The sequence below is a fragment of the Rhopilema esculentum genome, chromosome 13, assembly GCF_057945365.1.
Source record: "Rhopilema esculentum isolate cy_ngs chromosome 13, ASM5794536v1, whole genome shotgun sequence".
NCBI classification, from domain to species: domain Eukaryota; kingdom Metazoa; phylum Cnidaria; class Scyphozoa; order Rhizostomeae; family Rhizostomatidae; genus Rhopilema; species Rhopilema esculentum.
The window spans coordinates 8392351-8412439 of record NC_142827.1 but is presented as its reverse complement, the minus strand read 5'-3'; the positions used below and the strand labels follow the sequence as shown (position 1 = coordinate 8412439).

General features: G+C 35.9%; 2 protein-coding genes across 6 annotated transcripts in view; one reads left to right on the top strand and one right to left on the bottom strand.

Annotated features, from left to right (window-relative positions):
- The window catches only part of LOC135691995 (uncharacterized), a 29140-nt gene extending 14799 nt beyond the window's left edge, over nt 1–14341 (top strand). For all 5 annotated transcript variants that reach the window (XM_089112102.1, XM_089112103.1, XM_089112101.1 and 2 more), the window contains 13 exons: nt 608–760; nt 2264–2440; nt 3125–3228; nt 3721–3832; nt 4102–4467; nt 4960–5052; nt 5360–5482; nt 5983–6011; nt 6691–6766; nt 7310–7451; nt 8151–8510; nt 9540–9869; nt 10692–14341. In XM_089112102.1, coding sequence (XP_088968228.1) covers nt 608–760; nt 2264–2440; nt 3125–3228; nt 3721–3832; nt 4102–4467; nt 4960–5052; nt 5360–5482; nt 5983–6011; nt 6691–6766; nt 7310–7451; nt 8151–8510; nt 9540–9869; nt 10692–10735 — 2109 coding nt within the window. In that variant the 3' untranslated portion in view covers nt 10736–14341. The remainder of the gene's footprint in view (nt 1–607; nt 761–2263; nt 2441–3124; nt 3229–3720; nt 3833–4101; nt 4468–4959; nt 5053–5359; nt 5483–5982; nt 6012–6690; nt 6767–7309; nt 7452–8150; nt 8511–9539; nt 9870–10691) is intronic.
- Nucleotides 14342–15621: 1280 nt separating this feature from the next.
- On the bottom strand, nt 15622–20089 carry LOC135691929 (CDP-diacylglycerol--glycerol-3-phosphate 3-phosphatidyltransferase, mitochondrial). Its single transcript, XM_065209933.2, has 5 exons — nt 19691–20089; nt 19520–19597; nt 18710–18993; nt 17073–17749; nt 15622–16376 (listed from the first exon to the last, which is right to left on the bottom strand). Exons 1-5 carry the CDS (start codon nt 19991–19993, stop codon nt 15982–15984), a joined length of 1737 nt encoding a protein of 578 aa, XP_065066005.2. The 5' UTR covers nt 19994–20089; the 3' UTR covers nt 15622–15981.

The following is a 20089-nucleotide window of genomic DNA, read 5'->3' as shown; positions in this document are numbered from 1 at the left end:
CTGACGTCACAGTATGAGCTGATGTTAAGAATCTTGACGTGCTGATGTTTATACTATTGACGTCACATTTTAGTTTTCAAAATTTGCTTGTCTTGCTCTTTTATCCACTTGAAATTGTTGAAGAGCTTCAAAAACAGCTCATTTTTTATATGATTTATATAGTGTTCACTTTAATATACCTCAAGAATCAAAATAATTTAATATACTAACACCAACTGTTGCCTGAAGATCGCATTTAAAGTTGAAATTCGGAGGTGGGAACTCAGAACCTTTATGTTCTATGCACTATGTCTGCTTACAACTCTGCCTATACGGCATCGGGCACTCTTTGAATAAGGCAGTGGACATTTATGTTGCTTTAGTAAATTAAGCGAGAGTAAAGCCTGTTGATGGAGACAAAGTGAGGGAATTTGTAAGGGGAGAAACAATGTGAAAGATTCCTCCTTTCTCCCTTTCGTTCTCAATTATCCATACGTTGTACAACTACTGGCTGTTGCTCCTTCCCTTTTTTAATTGTGCGTGTTCCAAGAACATGGATATTTTTCACGTTTTGTTTTTCGGGTTTCAGATATCATCTAATCATCTCATTTTGATTTATCAATTTTAGATTACGAATATCGAAAGAAACTCCAAGCATCCTGAAAATGTCGAAATCGATTTTGCTGTTATTGAAAACGGACGAGCACTTATTGCCAATGGAGTTATTGAAAAATTCGACAAAATCTCGTTAACCGAAATGGACAAGATACTGAATTATACGGTAAGGTTTTCCATTTATGAATAAATCTGCATGACTCACTGATTTTTTTTGCAGCAAAGTAGCGTCGTTTAATATTTGTTCCAGGTTACTAAACAAAAACCATTAGCATATAGTTCTCAGAATGTTTTACCATTGTCAATCATAAGACTGAAGGTGGTGTTCTCTCATCATTTGAACCATATATTTTTGGGCTGTCGGTGCGCCAATCGCAAAGACGGCCATAAATAAAACCCCAACCGTTTTTGAGGGGGTTGAGAAGAAGAACAATGGCCTTCTTCCGCCGACTAGCAGCACCTTGTTCATGCAAAAGTCGCAAGCCATACAGCCTTTAACTAATGCACGAAAAAAAAGTAGAAAGTCAAAATGCATGTAAAGAAAAGCCCCTGAAGATATCTAGACATGGGTTAGGTGGGCAGGGTCGCAAAGGAAAAACCTTTCCTCTCCAGAGTCCAACTTCGAGTTGTCGTGCAACGTGTGAGAATGAAACTGTGCTAAGACAAAGTTTATATACCCAAGGCCAATGCACACTTGCACGCTTGTTGCTTTATCCGTATAAAAGACACAATGTAAAGCTTACTCGAGCACTGCTACAATAAACACAAACTCCACAATTGTGCAATCTGTGCCCAAAAAACAAAAGACCAAGGGGCACCGAAAAGGCGTACCCTGTCACATATTAAACGTGATTAAATTTCATTCAATCAACGCTATTGAAGCCTTTTACCAGTTCCGTGAAGAATTTCTAGATGGGTGTGTCAAAATTTCTAATCTGGATCATATCACAGATGTTTCTATTTTATTTTTATAATTTTTTTCTTTTGATTACAACACTTTATTAATAATCATTTTTATTTCCAACATATCATCTTTCTTCATGCATTAGTGGAAGAGTTTCCTTAAAATATTATAAGCATTCATTTCAAAGTTGCAGCTTTCACCTTTTGTCACTAAAAAGATACTTTATAACTCTGTTGAAAATGTTTAAGGAGCAGTTTATTACAATATTATTTTTCAGAATCAATTGTTTACTATATGAATTTCTAATGCATCTTTAAAGTTTTAACACAAGGGCCGAGATAGCAGGAGGGGCGGGGGTTAAGGGGCTTGATTCCCCTTTCTCTTCACTCATTTCTCAATATACGCTAATTTTCCAGATGTATAATAAAACCCCCACCCCCCACATTTCGAAATCTATCTCGGTCCTTGTTTACATATAGCATGGAAATGCATAATTAATGACAAAACGCTTTCTGTCAAACATTCATTAGACGCTTTATACTCTGAGGAATGTTGGGCACTTTCTTGTCATGAGGAATGTTGTCATGTCTTTTAGTATTATTTGATATGCTTACACTTTTTCGTGTTTTTCTAAAATTTTGCAGCATTTAGCCTTTGCTTAATTTCATGTACCAATCGTACCCTTTAAGATGTTGCTGTTCTCCTTCGATTAATTCATTGGTTATTTCATAAAATTTGAAAATATCTAATTCTCTTTTTTTCCAGACCATTGTTCGGCCGACTGTTCTAACTACTACCGAACCATCAACAGGTTCAGGACAAAAAACGTTGGATTTGAAAACTGTAATCGTTGCTTTCGTAACCCCAATTGCTTTGCTGTTGATCTGCTTGATACTTCTTGTCTGTCAGAGGTACAAGCTCAAGAAAAGTCTCAGAATTTATGTAAGTTGGATTTACCAGACATTTTGAAGCAGTCGTAGTTACTCTGTACAGGGCCGTCGCTATAGGAGGCGTGGGGAGTGTGACACGCAACTTTAAAAATGTTTCCGTTGCAAAAACAGTGAGGTTTTTGCCATCCAGGGGTACTTATTTGGCAGACATTCATACTTGGCAGAAAATAAAATAAGAAATGGGACCTGGAAACACCCCTTGAGCACAATCGCTAGCGACTGGCCTGACTCTGTACTCAGTTCTTCTCGTACTGACTTCACTTTCCTTGAACGACTAGCTCCAGATTTCTGACTGCTTTCTGCAGTGATCCTTGTCCTACAGTCGTACATGACCTTCTTTTGTTTTTCTCTAGATTTGTAATTTGCCTTCTAATGATGTAGCAAACATGCACAGACCCTTTCTTTCAAACTTTCCGTAATAATTTATTATTTATCTAGTTGTTCTTGCAGAGTCTCTTGTTTGTTAGCTCTTGCAGTTATCTTCAAACGTTTTGCTATTTTTAGGCATATTTTTGTTACGTTCGATGAATTCCATTCTTAAAATGAATTTTCATTTTTGGATGAGGCCCCGTAGACCTAGGAAGCCTGGGGCATTTCGCACTCCTGCATACAAGGTTCTAGTGGCCAATATCTGATGTACACTGAAAATATAATCATCGAGCTCGTTGAATTTTAGGCAGATCCAACGCAACCTGGCGAAGATAAAGTTAATTCAATAAAGTATTTTGAAGCTGAAAATGGCTCTGCAAAGATAGATCGATTGGACTCGGGATCTGATGGGTAAGCATAAATCAAATTCTATAACCAAAGAAAGCTGAACCTTATTACGACTATGCTGGATTGTTGAAAACAGTCTTGATGAAGATCTAGAAGACTTTGAAAGAACTCTGTAAAATGCTTGAGGGGATAAGGAAGTGCGATTTTTTGTGTGGCTGGCATATACGTAAACTTCGGCGAAAGCTATCGACATTATTATTGGGATAAAGGGGTCAACATTATTCTTGGGGTAAAAGGGCAGAGGTAGTAATATTTGGGAAAAGAAATGAAGAATGTGAAAAAGTGAACGCCAATTGCTCAGTTATACAGGTAATTTTGACAGGCTTTTAACAGTTTATAAAGTGTGCCATTGAAAATAGTAGCAGAAGAGACTGTGACAGGTTTGAAAAGTCAAGCAAAATATCTTCTTGAATTTTTATCAAAACTTTTCAGTGACATTGATTTTATGATTTAATTATCTATCAACTAATTTCTGAAGTTTTTGCTACTTTTCAGTGCTTTTGCATCACAGTATTTTGTTGAGGATCCTGAGAAAATAGGAAGCGAAGTTAAAGAGAAACAAAAGAGACGAAGAACAAAGAAAGAGAGGAACATGATTTTAGAAAAGGTGAGATGTCCCTACTAGTCTTACATACACTCTAAGTGAACTCGCATGACTTAAATTCCTCAAATTGATTTTCATAGTAGCAAAGGTTGTGACATGCTCATGCTTTTCCATCTTAGTTGCAAATCAAGGCACTTCTAGACCGTCTTATAAATATGACACAATGCTTGATATATTAAATGGGCCTATTGCATCAATAAGCAGCCTTCAGTGTAGCTCTGAAGTCAGAATTGACCTCTAAGATACTATGACTTCTTCTTTCTTTGTGATAGCGATCTATATCCAGAACTTCAACGGCCTCTTCACGCAGTGCAAAGTCAACTACAAATGCATTAGTATCACCCGTTCTTAACCAAGGAAACTTCACGGCACTGGGCCTTGCAGAGAGTGGAGTTCTAAAAGAGACATCGTTGACTCATGGTGCAATCGGTAAAGAGGCAGAAGCGGAAGAAAAAGAGACCAATGTTACCAGTGTAGGCCATGGCGTTTCAAACGAGGACAAAGATGACCATAAGAAGTTGCAAAAAGAACTTGTAGAGCAGGAAGTCCTTGAACTGAAGAAAGAACTACTGGCTTTAAAAAATGAGAGAATCAAGGAAGAGCAGCGAAAGATAATCAGCGAAGCAGGGGTCCCAAGGGTAATTACTTTAGCTCAAAATCTCTCAATGGCTACCTGTTTCTGGTGTTAGCAGGTTTTTGATAACGGCTTTAGTCATTTAGGATATGCTTGATTCATCCCGCCTCTCCATTTAGAGTTTTCCAGCATTTTCCAGCTGCATTTGTCTGCCCTTCCATTATCGGGGTATTATTGCATTAGGTATGCCTTAAGGAAGGTTTATTTAGTGTTTAATGAAATATTCAGCTTTATAGCAAGCATAATTTTATTTAATGAATGGAAAAAGCGGACAAGTTAGAGACAGAAACTTTTTGTGTTCCAAGAAACTATTGGCCAGCATGCGGAAACAATGCGGAAATTATTTTTTATCCCACTATCTTCATCGCTATAACATGCTCTACAACGCGTAAAATACAATATTTTGTTTAAGAATGGTTGTCTGTATTATCCTAAATTCCCATCATTTGTTTCATATCCATCAGTTTCTTCATTTGAAGTAATTTTTCTCAACCAGGGATGGATCGCCAAAATGCAATCTATTCGAGAAGCTTCTAACTCACAGAAAGACGAAACAATGCCTGCAAATGAGTCAACTTTACAAATTCGTGTAAGTTGATTATTGACTCTTTTTTATAAATAACAACTAATTATGGGTTGAATATAAAGCAAGGTCTAAAATTGAAGATGGAAGTCTTACTTATCTATAAACAAAATTGCTATATGCTATGTAGTTATTAGCTTGTCTAACGCGCCCTGGAAGTGAATTCCTGTCTGTTTTGATGCCTGAAAAGATAGAATTTGAGCATTCACATACTTAACTGAAGCACTCATTTTTCCCAAGTATGTCTTCTTAAAAAGAGATATTTTTTATTTTTTCACATCAAAGCTTTTTCAAGGTTGGTTTGATTCTTTAGGCTGATGTTGAGAAATGGAAGAACAAAGAAAGGATGAGGAGAAAATCCAAGTGGCCTAGAGGAGTTGAAGCATCTGAAATAAAAACAACCAAAAAAAAGCAAATCTATCAAGCACAGAGAGAGGTATTTATGGACTACTAATCAATTTTATCAGTAAAGCTATGTTATGTAACATGATTTAGAGGACTGTCCATGCCAATAAACATTACATTCAGTTGAGGAATCGACTTTCTTATCTAGTGAACTAAAACACACAAGAATGCTTAGGAAAAAACATGGATCTTCGACAGTGCTGCTTGAATACTTTGGTGTTCTTACCTCCGTGTAGACTTTCGAGACACCCCTGACAATTTTCTTCCATCTAGTTCATTTTTTAATTTAAATCTTCAAAGTAGTATGTCAGACCTTTTGCCAACTATTCAAGGATTTTGCCATTCCTTCTTTGATTGGATTTGTAGACCATAGGTAACAAAGGATCTTTCCAAATATCAGCGGATGAATAACTTTCAATCTGAAAGATGCTGCCTGACAAGTTTTACTCGTTTCGATGAAAAAATTTCAAATTAAGTATTTTTTAATTTTTATATGCCCTTAAGTAATAAAATTGTGTGCTCATTTTACAGATTGACGAATTAATTGCAACGGATTCAAGGTAACTTGAATAAGTCTGAATCATGTTATTTTATCATTTTGACATCTAATAAGTGTCAAAGTCCTTCAAGGAAGAATAAAAAAGAATTAGGCAGATTAATTGCATCTGAAGAGGACCCTGTATGTTCAGAAGTTGAAGTAAATATAATACTCTTGACTTATTCTCAACTAAGAAAAGTTACCTGACGATCGCATTAAGTGACTGGAACTGACTTAATGCTCGACTTGAATGGAATCTATACCATTTTTGTTCCAGTTCTTTCTTGCTTCTTGTAATTGACTTAATGCTCGACTTGAATGGAATCTATACCATTTTTGTTCCAGTTCTTTCTTGCTTCTTGGAACTGACTTAATGCTCGACTTAAATGAAATCATGCCATTTTTGTTCTAGTTCTTTCTTGCTTCTTGTAATTGACTTAATGCTCGACTTAAATGAAATCTATACCATTTTTGTTCCAGTTCTTTCTTGCTTCTTGGAACTGACTTAAATACTCTCATATCAAGTGTCATAATGAAAAATATTTTGAACTTTTTGTTATAGATGTATGAAGTATTTCATTTACTGTCATCGTCGATTTGTTCCATCGCAAATAATATCAGCGATATTTTTATTAGAAATATCTGAACAATCTCGGTGCTTTTAGTAAAAATGTAAATGAAACCGATTCTTTACTTGATAGAAAAAGGACACAGCGAAGGAGAAAGAAGCGTAATCGAGTTGATGCTGAAAAAAATCCACCAACAACAGAACAATCGGTATGCTAAAAGCAAGTTTATTTTCTTATCAAATCTACTGGAATCCTACCATCTTGGATCTGCCTCTTAAAGCGCATTCATCAACGAGTTACGTAGCTTCAAGATAAACAGTTGTTGTTTGAAATAAAAGGAAGTATTTTTATTCGTTTAAAGCAAAAACCAACAAATTCCAACCGATTTAAACTTGAATAAGTTCACATTTCACAATATGTTGCTACAGCCGTAGCAATGAAACTCCAGAAAGTTTACACTTTTCCGTTTTGACAGTAATACAGCGGTACAGAGATCTGTTCCCCAAGAAGTCTTTAAAAACCCCATTAATTGTTACAAAAACATATTTGCCAATAAATGTCTAATACCAAAGTTTAGGTCATTTTCAGCGATTGTATGGTTTATTGTAAGATATTTTTTAGATTCAATCTCAGAACTGAGTGTAAATCAAAGCATTGAACACTCTTTCAAATACCTCATTTAGTCTGCATTCCACTGAACTCTGAATATCTTGATCTGAAGTTACCTGATGATACCACCAATGTATTGCAGATGCCTCTGGCTCCTTCGCACGTTGCCGGGACACATCCAGCATACGTCGAGAATTGGAGAGGTCGAATTGAAAATGGAAACGCTGTTTATTTGCAAAGGCCAGCTGAAAGATACCGCCAACCTACTATTGAATTAGACGAATGTATGTATTTTCAAATGTTTTTTATCATAGGCACATTTTAAATTAACTGCGCATAACTTTTGAAAATCATCAAAATCAACATATCATTTGCACTGCATTGCCACTTTTTGAAGTATCATTTGAATAAATGACATAGTGTGCCATAGTAAGCAAACTGTCCCTAATTGCAAATAACACCCTTTAGAGACAATTAGCTGCAGGCCTTAAATAACACCTAAGGCCTTAAATTACTAAAAGTCTGAAATTTTCAATTTAAAGATTTTTGAAGTAGGTTTATTCAATTTTTCATTGGTTACTATACAAATTGTTACTTGGCTGCTTTCTAATGGGCTGATTTATTTTTACTGTTTAGCAATCTTTGATATTTTATCTGATCAATAATTTTTGTAGTATTGAATGTATTTCATTCTCATAGTACGTCAATCTTTCTAGAATTATCGTACCTTGTTTCCCAGATTTTGCTTGAATTTGATCACGATCCACCTAATCCTTATCTTCAGGATTTCCTATTAGCTATCTTATCTTCCGAAAAATGAAATTGGCAAGTAGCTTTCTGACTATTTTGCATCGCAACTGTTGCCCGTGAAGTTTATTTGTTAAAGTGAACCTTTGGACAGAGTCCTTTGACAGGGGCTTTACTGGAGCGTTTGGGTTTTTGACTGATTCACAGCGTATTAATCACATATATTCTGATTCTAGTTTACCCACAACCTGGCCATTATGCCCCTGAAGCTACCACAGAAACGCGATTAACATATGATCGACATGATTCCTATTATGATTATGATGATTACCATCAAACACGTGGCCAGCATTCGTCTCCATATCTCAATCGACCAGTCAATGAGTTTCCAAACGATGGATACCAATTGTACGAAGACAACTACCGACATCAACCAACCACTAGCTACCTTCCCGCCACCCTGGTCGACGATTACCGACATACTCCGCCTAGAACTGGCCGTCCGCCACAGATTCGTTATATTTATGACTCCGCCTCCAGGCAGCCTCAAATTGAGATTCCTGTTATGGTATCACAGGCACCAAGAAGAGGCATGAGTACGTATTGCAAACACATTACACTTTCTATTTAGTACATTGAGCTGTTTGCACAGTCAGTGGCGTACCCCCCCCCCCCCCCACTCCTGCAGCCCTGGGTACGCCACTGTGCGCAGTGCGATTAGTTGATTGCACAATCTTTTGATTATCTATTGAGAGACACGAGATGCATTTCCAAATAATGTAATTCATTTTGCTTTAATTTGGTACTGTGACTCTTGCATATTCCCATTGACTCAGTCCACAACCATATGCTTACATTTGCTGAACGATATACACGCAGATTCATTGCTGCCAAATTTATGACAATTTATTGCTGCATATAACACCTGACGATAAGTAATTTTTAAAGAAATCCTTAAAAGCAATCGCCAGTTACTAAAGGGGCTTTAGCCATCTTTCACTAAAAAGTAGACCAATCAGTGAGTGTGATTCCATTCACACGCTTCTTGATTGGCTAATCTTGATGGACAGATGGCTTAGGCCACTTTTATATCTGTCGATTGCATTTAACGGATCTGAAATCTTTATTCTTTATAAGATAACTAGATATGTAGCAAAAACTGCGCAGAAATTTTAGCCTATAAAACTGGTCAATGTCAGAAGTCTGAAATTAGGAAAACCACAGGTGACTTAGACGCCAGAACATTTTTCTAAACTGTTTCCTGGTTTTGCAATTATTATCCAGTTCTTGTTTGATATAAAAGTTTCTTACAATAGACGTGAATACACTGACCCATTGGACTGCTAAATTAGGCAATCCTAATAGTTTTCCAAATGGATGCCTCTAAATTAAGTAGAAAGCTGGCTCATAGCGCATGGTAAAATTTCACCTAGTAGTTTCAGAAACAATTGAAATATTTTGCTTAAAAAACCCGGAATGGATCGCTTAAACACTTATGAACCAACTTTCTAGTTCTTTCAGACCACGGTCAATGTCGAAAATCTAACTGCTAATGTGTGAATCTTTAGTCTGTTTTGCATTCTCTTAACTCAATTCTCACTCGCAACTCATTTTAAAAAAATCAGGGAGACCGCCAAATACCGTTCATCCCCATCGCATCAATGACTCGCAACATGGAGTTGTACCACGCGAGCACCCCTCGGTTCCTCGCGGTGCCAATGCCTGGACTGATAGGAGGGAGCCATATCCGGATAAAAGGGACGAGACTGGCTTGTCCCCGGGGCCGCAAATAAGGCAGGTTGCTGTACAAAGTCGCATTCCCCCTGCTGCTGCAGTATCAGCAAATGAAAGTCATTTACCTCAAGAGCCGGAGGCTAAGACGTCACCAAGATTGTTCACAGTAAGAAATTCAAGGCAACTGAAAAGCGGTCACGTGGAAAAGACAACTGACCAAGGTAATAAATTCTACACATTTTCTACGAAAATGATCTGGAGATGATTTAGAAGGAAATTTCGGTTACTTAACTGAACCATAATCATGAATAACGTTCATCAGTTGTAATCAATCGACTGTTTCCAATCGACAAGTATAACTTTGTAAGCCACATTTTGCTGCCACAAGAATAACTGGGATGTTCGGTAATTTTTCAGCAATAAATCCCTTTGATTTAATCGAGAGTTTGCCATTTCTCCTTGCTTCGATTTTTCTGATATGACTGCAAAATTCTTGTTCTTCACACCGAAACGTATAGATGTTGCTTCTGTACTCCTTGACCGCACTTATATCTTTTTGTTATGATTTCTATCTATAGAATTGTTTGGAATTGGTTTAGTCGATAATCATATCCAATTATATAGACCATGTTTAGCTATAGTGAATATTACTTGCAGAAAATTCAGCAAAGGGAAATATATATTTGTCTTAACTCATTAATTCTCCATTAACATCCTTATTACTATCTGGCAATCAATCCAACCGAGACCAATCTGGCACAAAGCTATTACCATCACATGACAAACTTTGTTGTGTTGTGGGGGTATCTGATATAAGAAGATGTCTCTCAATGAATTTTTCGCTATTGTAATAGGAAAAAGCTTTAGTAATATGTTTCAAAACCTTTGTTTTTTGAAGGAAATTTTTAAATTCTGTACCACGAAAAGCCATTTTTTAAATTATTTTCTGTTTCTTAACTGATTTTTAACTGATTTTTATATAAGTATAACGGATTTGACGAACAATGATTTTCGGTTACTTAAGTTGAGTAATTCTCTTTTAGGTAATCGTCTAATTCTCGAGCAACCTGGGGAGTCGTTCTCTTGAAAACAAGCAGTGCTGTCAGAATACTTTTGGCAAGTAGAAATCTCTATAAAAATTATAGTGTCCTAGATATGACATGTCTAAATCTTGCTAACACTTGTTCTCCTCAGAGTAAACCTTTTTCCTCAAGCAGAAAGAGAAAGATTGACTTTGGCGACTGTTTTCCTTTCTTGTACTAAATGTTAATTTAATTTCCACCCTCAAACAAATAAGTGAAAGAGTATCTTCGAAGCATTGTCCTTAGATGTGATTTTCAAAGTTAAGTAAAACCTTCAGAAAAAGGATTCCTATCGGACCAGAGTTACAGTCTATAGTAGGCAGGCATCAAATGGGGGGTAATGAGTGGGGGAGGGTAATAGCCCCCTCACAATTTTTTAAAACACGATCTACATGATTCATCCAAAATTTTATAAAAAATTGGCCTGGTTAGGGAAAGGTCGTGATTTTTCAAATTAACCTGGGAAACTGCTCCTTGTATCGGAGAAGTTTCCCCAGGTAATGTACCTATAGGGAGATATCGGTCGAGTATTGGACAGGAATTTTATCTCTGTATTTGCTTCTATCTGTTGAAATTGCTATCAGGGTAGCTGATTTGCAAGAAATTTCAGGATAGAATTAGGACGTTTATTTATTTGCGCAAATTTTCTGTAAGTATATAAAAGTAAGATATTCAGTGTAAACGTTTCGTACTAATAGAATGAAGAAATTCTTCAAACTCAAGGTTTATAAACTGAGAAGCAGTGATTCTATTTAAATAGAGATCCACATTAATAAAAAGGTTTGTCATTAAATAAGACCCACATTCACAAATTTAATTAAGTTGACAGTTATTAATGAAAGTCGATTCCATATAGCCTGTTAGATTACGTGTATAACAGATCGCATGAAAATGTTGCAGCAAATCAAATGTTGACACAAACATACCACATGAACAAAGCTTTCTTACTTATGACTTTAAGCATGAGGTTCTTTTATGCAGCTTTTGTCCTCGAGTTAGCTAAACTAAAGTAGATTAATTCCAGAAATCTTGGTCTTGTCAGCAGGGATGTGCCGATTGGGGGGAGAGGGGGCGTGTCTGCAAACTTCAAGAAAGTTGGTCATGCAGCGGGAACCTTAGCATTAATTTGGAAGTTTGACCAAATTTCAACCCTTAATTCATTCATTTTATTGGTCATGGTCAACTTTCTTTTTGTAATACACTCTTTTTCTATAAGAACAATTTTATAAGAACACGAGCTCCAAAATTGGTTAAAAAAAATTAAGAACAAGCTGAGGCTGAGCTACTCTAAAGTGTAATCTTGAACAACGTTTTATCTGTAGTTCATTTTTGCAAATTATTCTAAAATTGGCTTTTCGCAAAAAGATGCTCATGGGTTCACCCAAAAATGCAAAATCCAGGAATATAAGTTTCCGCAAATTTACTCTCCTTATACTTTCATGCCATCATTTGCTAATTCTTGTTATCATCCAGTGTGTATATGATCATTTATTTCATTGTTAATGAATTTTCTATGGAGAAATAGTCGGCCAAAAAAGTAAAGTCGGTCACCTTTTTCCTGAACACCCCCCAAACAAAATTGTCTAGGCACATCACTGCTTGTCAGCTAGTAAAGAAATTTTTTCTGATCAGCAAGGATATAGGAAGTTGCCTCGGGATATTTAGGGTCTCTTAGTCATCGTAGTTCATTCTTGTGGTACTTTGTTCAGTGACAGTCTTGAGAAAATTTTATGAAAAAATGTATATATTCGTAAATAGTTATAATATGTATCGTTTTATATTTTCAAAAGAATATTTTCCATGGGAGTAATTTATTCTGATGCGTTTGTTTTGTTCTGATTTGATAAGCAGTTACGGGAATTACTAGTACAGGCAGATCATACAGGCTCGCGGCCACAGAATCAAAATGGACATTTGATTGTAAAATCTATAATTTAGCCACCGAAGAAGTTATTTCCAAAAGACTGGCCGCCAGAAAATTGCTGTAAACCGACGAAATCCCGCCGGCAATTCAAAGATCGATCTAACTTTTTGTTTGGGAGGGACAGCCCTGATAAATAAATGTAAAAACAGCCATATTTTACAAAAAAAGAGTACTTTGCTTATAATATTTAAGTTTTTCTGTGGGGCCAAGGTATCTCGGTCTTTGAATTCATTTGAAAATGCACCAAATTGCTCTTCGATGGAAAATTCCTGTTCTGCAATCTGTCAAACAAATAGCACTATTGTTTATCGTTGGAGCAGCTTTTGGTTCCCCACATTTTTGCTTTGGATTTTACGCTGATTTCAAACACAGTTCCAAACAGCGTTGATTAATTCTTCTCTACTTCAGCTTGGGTTGCATTGCGTCTACAGTTACGTTCTATGTTTTGCCATTCTGAATAGGAATTTTTCAGCAAATTGTCTTATTTTTTTCTCGACTCTGAATACTGGCACTTTCTTTTATACTTACTTGTTTCAGGTTTGTTGGACTTCTAGGTGGTTCACTCGATGATGACTTCTTCCTTCTAACATTCATCTTGACCAATTTTCTGGCTTCGAAAGACTGTTCTTTCAACCAAATCTGTTGCTGTCTTTGCAATCGTCCTAGTTCCTGCTCAAGTTTTCTGTCAAAGTTTTTGTTCTGTTTTGTGGAACGGTCCTCGGCCACAGATTGAGGTACATCAGAAATAGAGTAGCCGTTCATAGTAGCTTGAGAATCTTCGGTTTCTCTCTACAGCGTCTCGCAAGTACCTCTGATCGTCTTCAACCTATTCAATCGAACATTTGTTTATAAGACAGGGGTGGTAGAATTGAAAATAAACGAAGCAGAAGTGACAAAAACAATGACGTCATAGTCCAATGAAAGCCTTGGGAATGAAGAAGTTTTCAAGATTGAAATTTCTCACAGTTAAACCTTCAATTAATATCTGACCCTCTTTAGAAAAGTTTCCTTTTGGGGGGGGAGCGGATTTCCAATTAGGAATCTTCTCTTTGAAAAGGTGTTGAACGATCCTGGATTTAGAAAAAAGTTCAGTGACTTTCTAATGCATGGTATTTTCTTCTACAAATTTGTAATTTCCTTGTTCCCAGTGTTACCTTTTCAAACTTCTGTTACAAAAGCACGATAATTTTATATTCAGAGCGGTCTTTTTTTCTGACGAAACTACATCTACTTAGCTGGAAACTCATCGAAGACCATTAGAAAAGCATATTTTGGCCATGCATTACTAAACCAATATGTTTTGTTTGCTTTTAGATAATTTGAAAACACTCAAACACCCCTAATTCTATATTTCTTCTACTACTTTCATCAAGACAGTCACTGACGTTTTAAAATCAAAATAAAAACTTTCTGAGGACATTCAATATTTATTGCCCCAGTCCATTAGAATGAAACTAAAGTGAACTGGGCGTGTGATTACTTTGCTTAAAGTTTTTCCATGAAGTACATTGCTGTCCACAAGATTCCTTAAGTAGATCAAAATTAAAAGAGAAGCAAGGAAAGAAAAAGCAGATGTTAGGAATCATCTTCGAATGTCCCTTTCCTAAAGTTTGTCTCTTGCACTGGTCATGCCGGCGATAGGACTTGGAAATATTTACTTAGAAATCTTACAAGAAACCTTAAACTTACAAGTTGACTTCAAACTGCCTCTCAACGAAGTAACTCAGAGAATTCACTGCGCTTGCCTTGCCAGCCAAAAATCTCAATTTCTGCTACTGATTGCAAGAAAAAAGTAGAAATACTTCTTTCATACGTAAACAATCTTAAAGGAAACGCACCCCTGACAGATTCCTTTACTGCCGTTTGTGGGTAATTAGTACATCTCTTAATACTCTTCTACGAAAGTTATTGTGTCAAGCAAACGGTATGAAGAGCCTCCAGCTTGCCAACTACGTCCATAGCAATGATCTTGAGAGAAATAAAAACACAAATTTGAAAGCAGAGAGTGCACATCGAATTTGAGGAAAACATGATGAACAATGATACGCAATTGACACCTTTCAAATTGAAATTAAAAAGCTGGTGACAAATTTGATTATTTTATTCAAAATGCTAAGAAGAGCTTTCTTTGAAGAATTATCGAAGTGATGATTTCTGCGAACAGGTAGTCTCACAACAAGCAACGTTCAATTGTTATTTCTAAGCGGTTTTTTTACTGGTTAATCAGTGACGTTTCTGGTTCCCAGGGCCCTCCTCTGAAATCCGCTTGTGATGCTTTCTAGTTTGGTTCAAAATATTTCCCTTTCAGTAATACAGCATTAAAAGTGAATTTCCATATAATTCGATTGTCCTTGTTTCTTCGAACATGTTAAGTTGGCTTTTTTCTACTTGTCCAGGCTAGACAGACTCATTAACAGTTTCTAGTTATTTTTCCCTTCTGTTTAAATTTTCTGGATTTCTTGACATTATTTGATGGTCTGAATTTGATAGATTAAGGATTGTGTAGATGTTAAACAAGGTTTGGATGAAACGATATTGCGAATTGCGGATTCAGCCGAACTTTGCTGGGAATAAACACATAGTTTCAATCTCATCACAACTGCGAAAACGTTTCTTTGTTATAATATATCACAAAAAAACAAGCTCTTTACTTTATTACAGCAAACATGAAGATTGCACGAAATTCCGGAAACGTTGCATGCTGAAGCACGCTTCGTCCGGCACTCTTCAGTGTATGAACGTCGGATAATGACCGAACATAAGATGAAAAATTAAATCCAGGTGTGGTTCGAAAGTAACGCGAGAGGAAGAAAGACGCGTTTGATTGGTTCTTTATTTATACCAATCAGCGACCGCTAACCGCTTTCCTAGTTGAAGAGTCCAAGAGGGACAACGAATTCATTAGTATGTTTTCGATACTTTGTTACAGTTGGATTGGATTACCCTTTAAGTAAATGTATGGTGATCCAACTTTGTCAAAAACTGACTCATTTCTAGGCTAGAGATTTCTCAAATTATTGCTAGACTAGAGATACACCCTTTTCCAGACTACCTCAGCGTTACAGCTGCCCCTTAGACTTTCAAATGTTCTTTTGGTTGCGTCAGTCAGCCCTCTGCATTTTTTAAAGTATTCCTAAACAGCTGGCTACAGTTTACAAAACTCTATGGGTACAGTACAAATTATTAATATTGACTTTCAATTACCAAACCATACAGTTACCAGAAAACCACTGAAGGCCGTATGGCCTTGTACAAGTAGTCTTGCACCAATATTGAAGAGCTAGACGACTCTCCTAAAAACAACATATCGTTTCACAATCGCTTTCGTTAAAAAAATGTCCGCATGAATGTTCTGATAATAAAAACCCACAGAGGAACTTTACGCTCAGGGTCTTTGTAGGTATTCGAGTCAACTTTGTTACAAAACTCTGTTATATTTCGTTTTTCTTCCTGAAGCTGACTAGTAAGTTGCTCATTTTTTGTAAATATTGTTAACTGAGCTTCTAGATCTCGATATACAGATCTGTTTCCAAAATTTGACGAACCAATCATTGTTATTTGAGGTAAAGGTACTTCATGTAGCTGTGCCCAAAGACCCTTTCCATGGAAAGTCCATCCAAGCCTCTGGTACTCCCAAAATGATAGTCGATTCTGTTGCTTAAAACGAACAATATCCTTGTAACACTGCTTGGCGATAAGCGTGTATGCATGAGGAATTCCACCTGAAAATTTGAAAACTGTATTAAGCAAATGAATCTTTAACCTTATTTATTTCTGGATGTTTATAGGAAACAAACCTTGAATATATCTAAGAAATATAAAGACACTCGCTTAATAAACACAAATGGTGGATCCACAATAACATGCTGAGAAATATTCTGTGAATAAACTGATAAATTTTCCTCAGACAAAAAAGCAAACTAAATATACCCCTTTTTTCCAAACTAAGTATTTAAGAGGGTGAACAAACTCTTCTATATTGGATCATGGCTGACAGTTCTAAATATAATCATATTCATGCTGTTGAACTTTAAGTTGTAGGTATATATTTGATGGAATCAATCCAGTAGCTACAAATTTCCTTAGACAAAGGGGATATCCTCTTTTAGAAAAAGGGCATGTCCTTAGGTCAATTTTTGTATACCTTGCTGATGTTATTTTACTGCTATATGAATAATTTGGCACTTGAGGAGTAATACTCCTTGGATGAATGTTATGATGAAGAAAAACAACAGTTGAAAAGCAAGTTTTCATTTTCTCTAGATTAGTAAGAATGGAGTGTGAAAAAGCCAAGTAGTTCAATTACTTCTCGATTATTAAAAGGATAATGGGTTTAACACAGGGCTTTGAATCTTTTACCTGTGGAAATGGTAACTTCCTTATGCATAAACTACACAAAAGCCTAAAATCCACTATACCTGCTGGTCCAGGAGCCTTGTAAAATCCGTTTGCTTTAGGATGAGCCATTACAATATCAAAGTTTTGGCACTTTGAGGCAAGAATCTCATTCCAGTGTTTACTTGTAACATTGAAGTATGCAGTAGCTAGAAATATGCTAGATTTTTCTGGTGCTGACTCAAAGAATAAGGAAGTGAAACTTTCATCCTGTCTGATACCATACAAGAACATCTGCAGTGTTGGGATAACTAATGTATCTGTGAAGCCTTTTTCGGTTGTCCTATTCAAATTCTGACATTCGCTCTCATTATTATTTGTATTTTCATAATCTTTATTGTCACATATGGCATCAGTCCTCCTTTCAGCATCATGGGCAGCTGAGTTGTCTCCAAAACATGATTCACCATTTGTAGCTTCATAATCTAAACTCAATTTCTGAGGCTGTTCCTTTGAACAAAGTTTTAAAAACTGCTGCATCTTTTCTTTAGCTGCTTCAATATACTTTTTCTTGCTGCCTTTATATGGATGCTCTGGAAATCCATCTGCAACTTTAGTAGTATTGTTAGGATCAAGCTCCAATGAAAAGGAACTCACTGTTTCAACAAGGCCATGAAAGTAGTCACACAACTCTTTACAGTCTTCAAATACAATGCAACGGTCTTGCCTATTTGTAAAATAGTCATTGCTCAAATTGGCCCTACAAAGAACAAGACTTCATATAAATGTTTGTTTCAATGTGAAGAGAAAAAAACACCACATTCTTAGTATACTGAAATAAAGAGTGACAAAGTGATAAAAGATAAAAAGGTTTTTTAAATGATTTGCACTTTGACCACATGATTAGAAAGAACATATTCCAACACCTCTAAAAATACAAAATCAGCTAGATTTCTTATAGAAGGCTTGAAATTTGCCCACATTGAAAAGGGATCATTCCAAATCAAACCACTGTAATATGGCATTGGTTCTTAACCTTAACCAGGCCAAAAATCACAATACATTTGCAAAACTTAGGCTTTTCACTGACCATATCCCAGAAAGACTGTAAAAGATTTGACAGGATTTGTACATTTAGATCTTTTTGACCATATTTTTTCTGCTTTTGTGGTAAAGGTTAAAATATTCCAGAAATAGATCTTCATAACACCATTACTTTGCCACTCAAATTTTGTCTTCTTTAGAATGATATTACAGTCAACTTAAGTACACAAATAAAAAAAGAAAGATATGAATGTGATTGTCACATCAATCAAGGGAATGAAGAAAGAGGAAAAGAAGAAATGCATTTTGTTGATGAGGGTGATGATGACCATTGCTTAGAGTGCAAAGATAATGACCCTTCTAACAATCTATCTAAAGCTAATTTCCGAGGGATCTGACCATGATTTCCTGATCCTTGACTTTTAACATTGACTGTGTGAAATTTATAAAATGAAGAAAAAGGTGTGCACAAAGTCATTGACTTCAGTAGCAATTTCATCCTTCAATTTGGAACACCTTTATTTGCTGAAAATTATATTACTATGAGTTTTTCTTGCACTGTCTCCAGTGGCAATGGTGCATTGTTTAAAAGGAAGTCGTCAAATAATTCTATGAGGACAAATCAATCAGTGTTGAATTATGAACAATCTTATAAGGAAACATTAAACAACCTAACCCACTCATCACTAAAGTGTCATCAAAGATATATGCTTTGATATGCATGGCTGAAATTGTTTCATTGAATCTTTCAGGTACAAGTGCATGCAGCAACCCTCTAAGAGTTGGTGGGTGATAAAGGCAGACTTTAGCATTGTCACCAAAATCGTTCACCAAGGGCAATAGCATAGTCTTGGAATTTTTTCTTCCTCTTGATCCTCTTGAATGATCAAGTAAAATGTGAACTAGGAAATCCTTGTTTTCTTCTGTCATTTCTTTTGTTCTTTTATAAATTGTATCTACCTAAAAATAGCAACATTCAATTTTATAGATAACAATTTTAACTTCCTAAAGAAGATAGTTCAAAATTTTAACTCTCATTATAATCATCTATCATAAATAACAAAGTGTTTGGTTGGTTGGGTGCCTATTTTAAATGGATGAGGCACTTAGAAAAACTCTATTTGATTGATAATATAACAAAAGACATAAAATCTCTAATCAATCACACCAAATTATTCCCCTGCTCCCCTCAGCCCCCCTCGCCAGTTCTGGTAACTTTTTCACAACTTTTCTGGTTTTAAACTTTAATAGCAGTTCTCAATATTTCCCTCATATGATAGCAGTCCTTTAGAGAACTATTTGTCTGTGACATATGGATTTTTATCAGCTATAGCCTATGGTCTCAAGTTCCATGAATTCTAGTTTCACTGAAAATCTAGTTTTTTCTTTACTTAATAAGATTTTCTATCAGAATTTGAATATGACATCAACATCAATAAAGAAAAGAGATAACTGGAAATTGAAAACAAATGTAATTTTTCCATACAAGCTCTTGTTCAAGTCTTCCAGTTCCAATATAAAGTGATGCAAGTATAATCCGTCTCTTGGCATGGGCAGCTTTTGTCTAAAATAAAAAAATGACAAATAAGAATTTCACAGAGAATGCTTCTGGACAAGAACGAAGTTTCAATTTATCATCAATCTGAATTAAAATTACTTTTAGCGTTTGGTAGAAATCTTGAGGTTTGGTGTGTATTTTTAGCTTATTTCCATTGACCCTAAATGCAGGAAGATGTTCATCACATGCAAAGCTGTTGGTAATCCACGACGCAAGTGTTTCGGAAGCACTGTGCTCGAATTTGGGAACATTTGTTGATCCACCATTGCTGCCTTGGCTGTGAGACGAATAATTCATACGAGCATAATTGCTTGGTTTTATTGAACAACATCCACTTCTGGCAACTTTAAATCTTGAAAAAAATAACGTGGAATATTTTGCAGTCCATCTTGATTTCTGCATTTCTTGAGATTAATACCATGCCACAATTATTAGCAACTTTCCACCTCACATGTTCATCAAAATTGTCTTACTCTTTTCAATCATCCTCGCTTTAAA

What these genes read in the sequence shown, in the direction of transcription:
- LOC135691929 (XM_065209933.2), bottom strand. Translation starts at nt 19,993, where the DNA reads ATGCAGAAATCAAGATGGACTGCAAAATATTCCACGTTATTTTTTTCA. An exon ending in GACACTTTAGTGATGAGTGG is followed by an intron (nt 17,750 to 18,709) that starts GTTAGGTTGTTT and finishes TGTTCTTTGTAG; the next exon opens with GGCCAATTTGAGCAATGACT. An exon ending in CAAGGCTCCTGGACCAGCAG is followed by an intron (nt 16,377 to 17,072) that starts GTATAGTGGATT and finishes TCAAATTTTCAG; the next exon opens with GTGGAATTCCTCATGCATAC.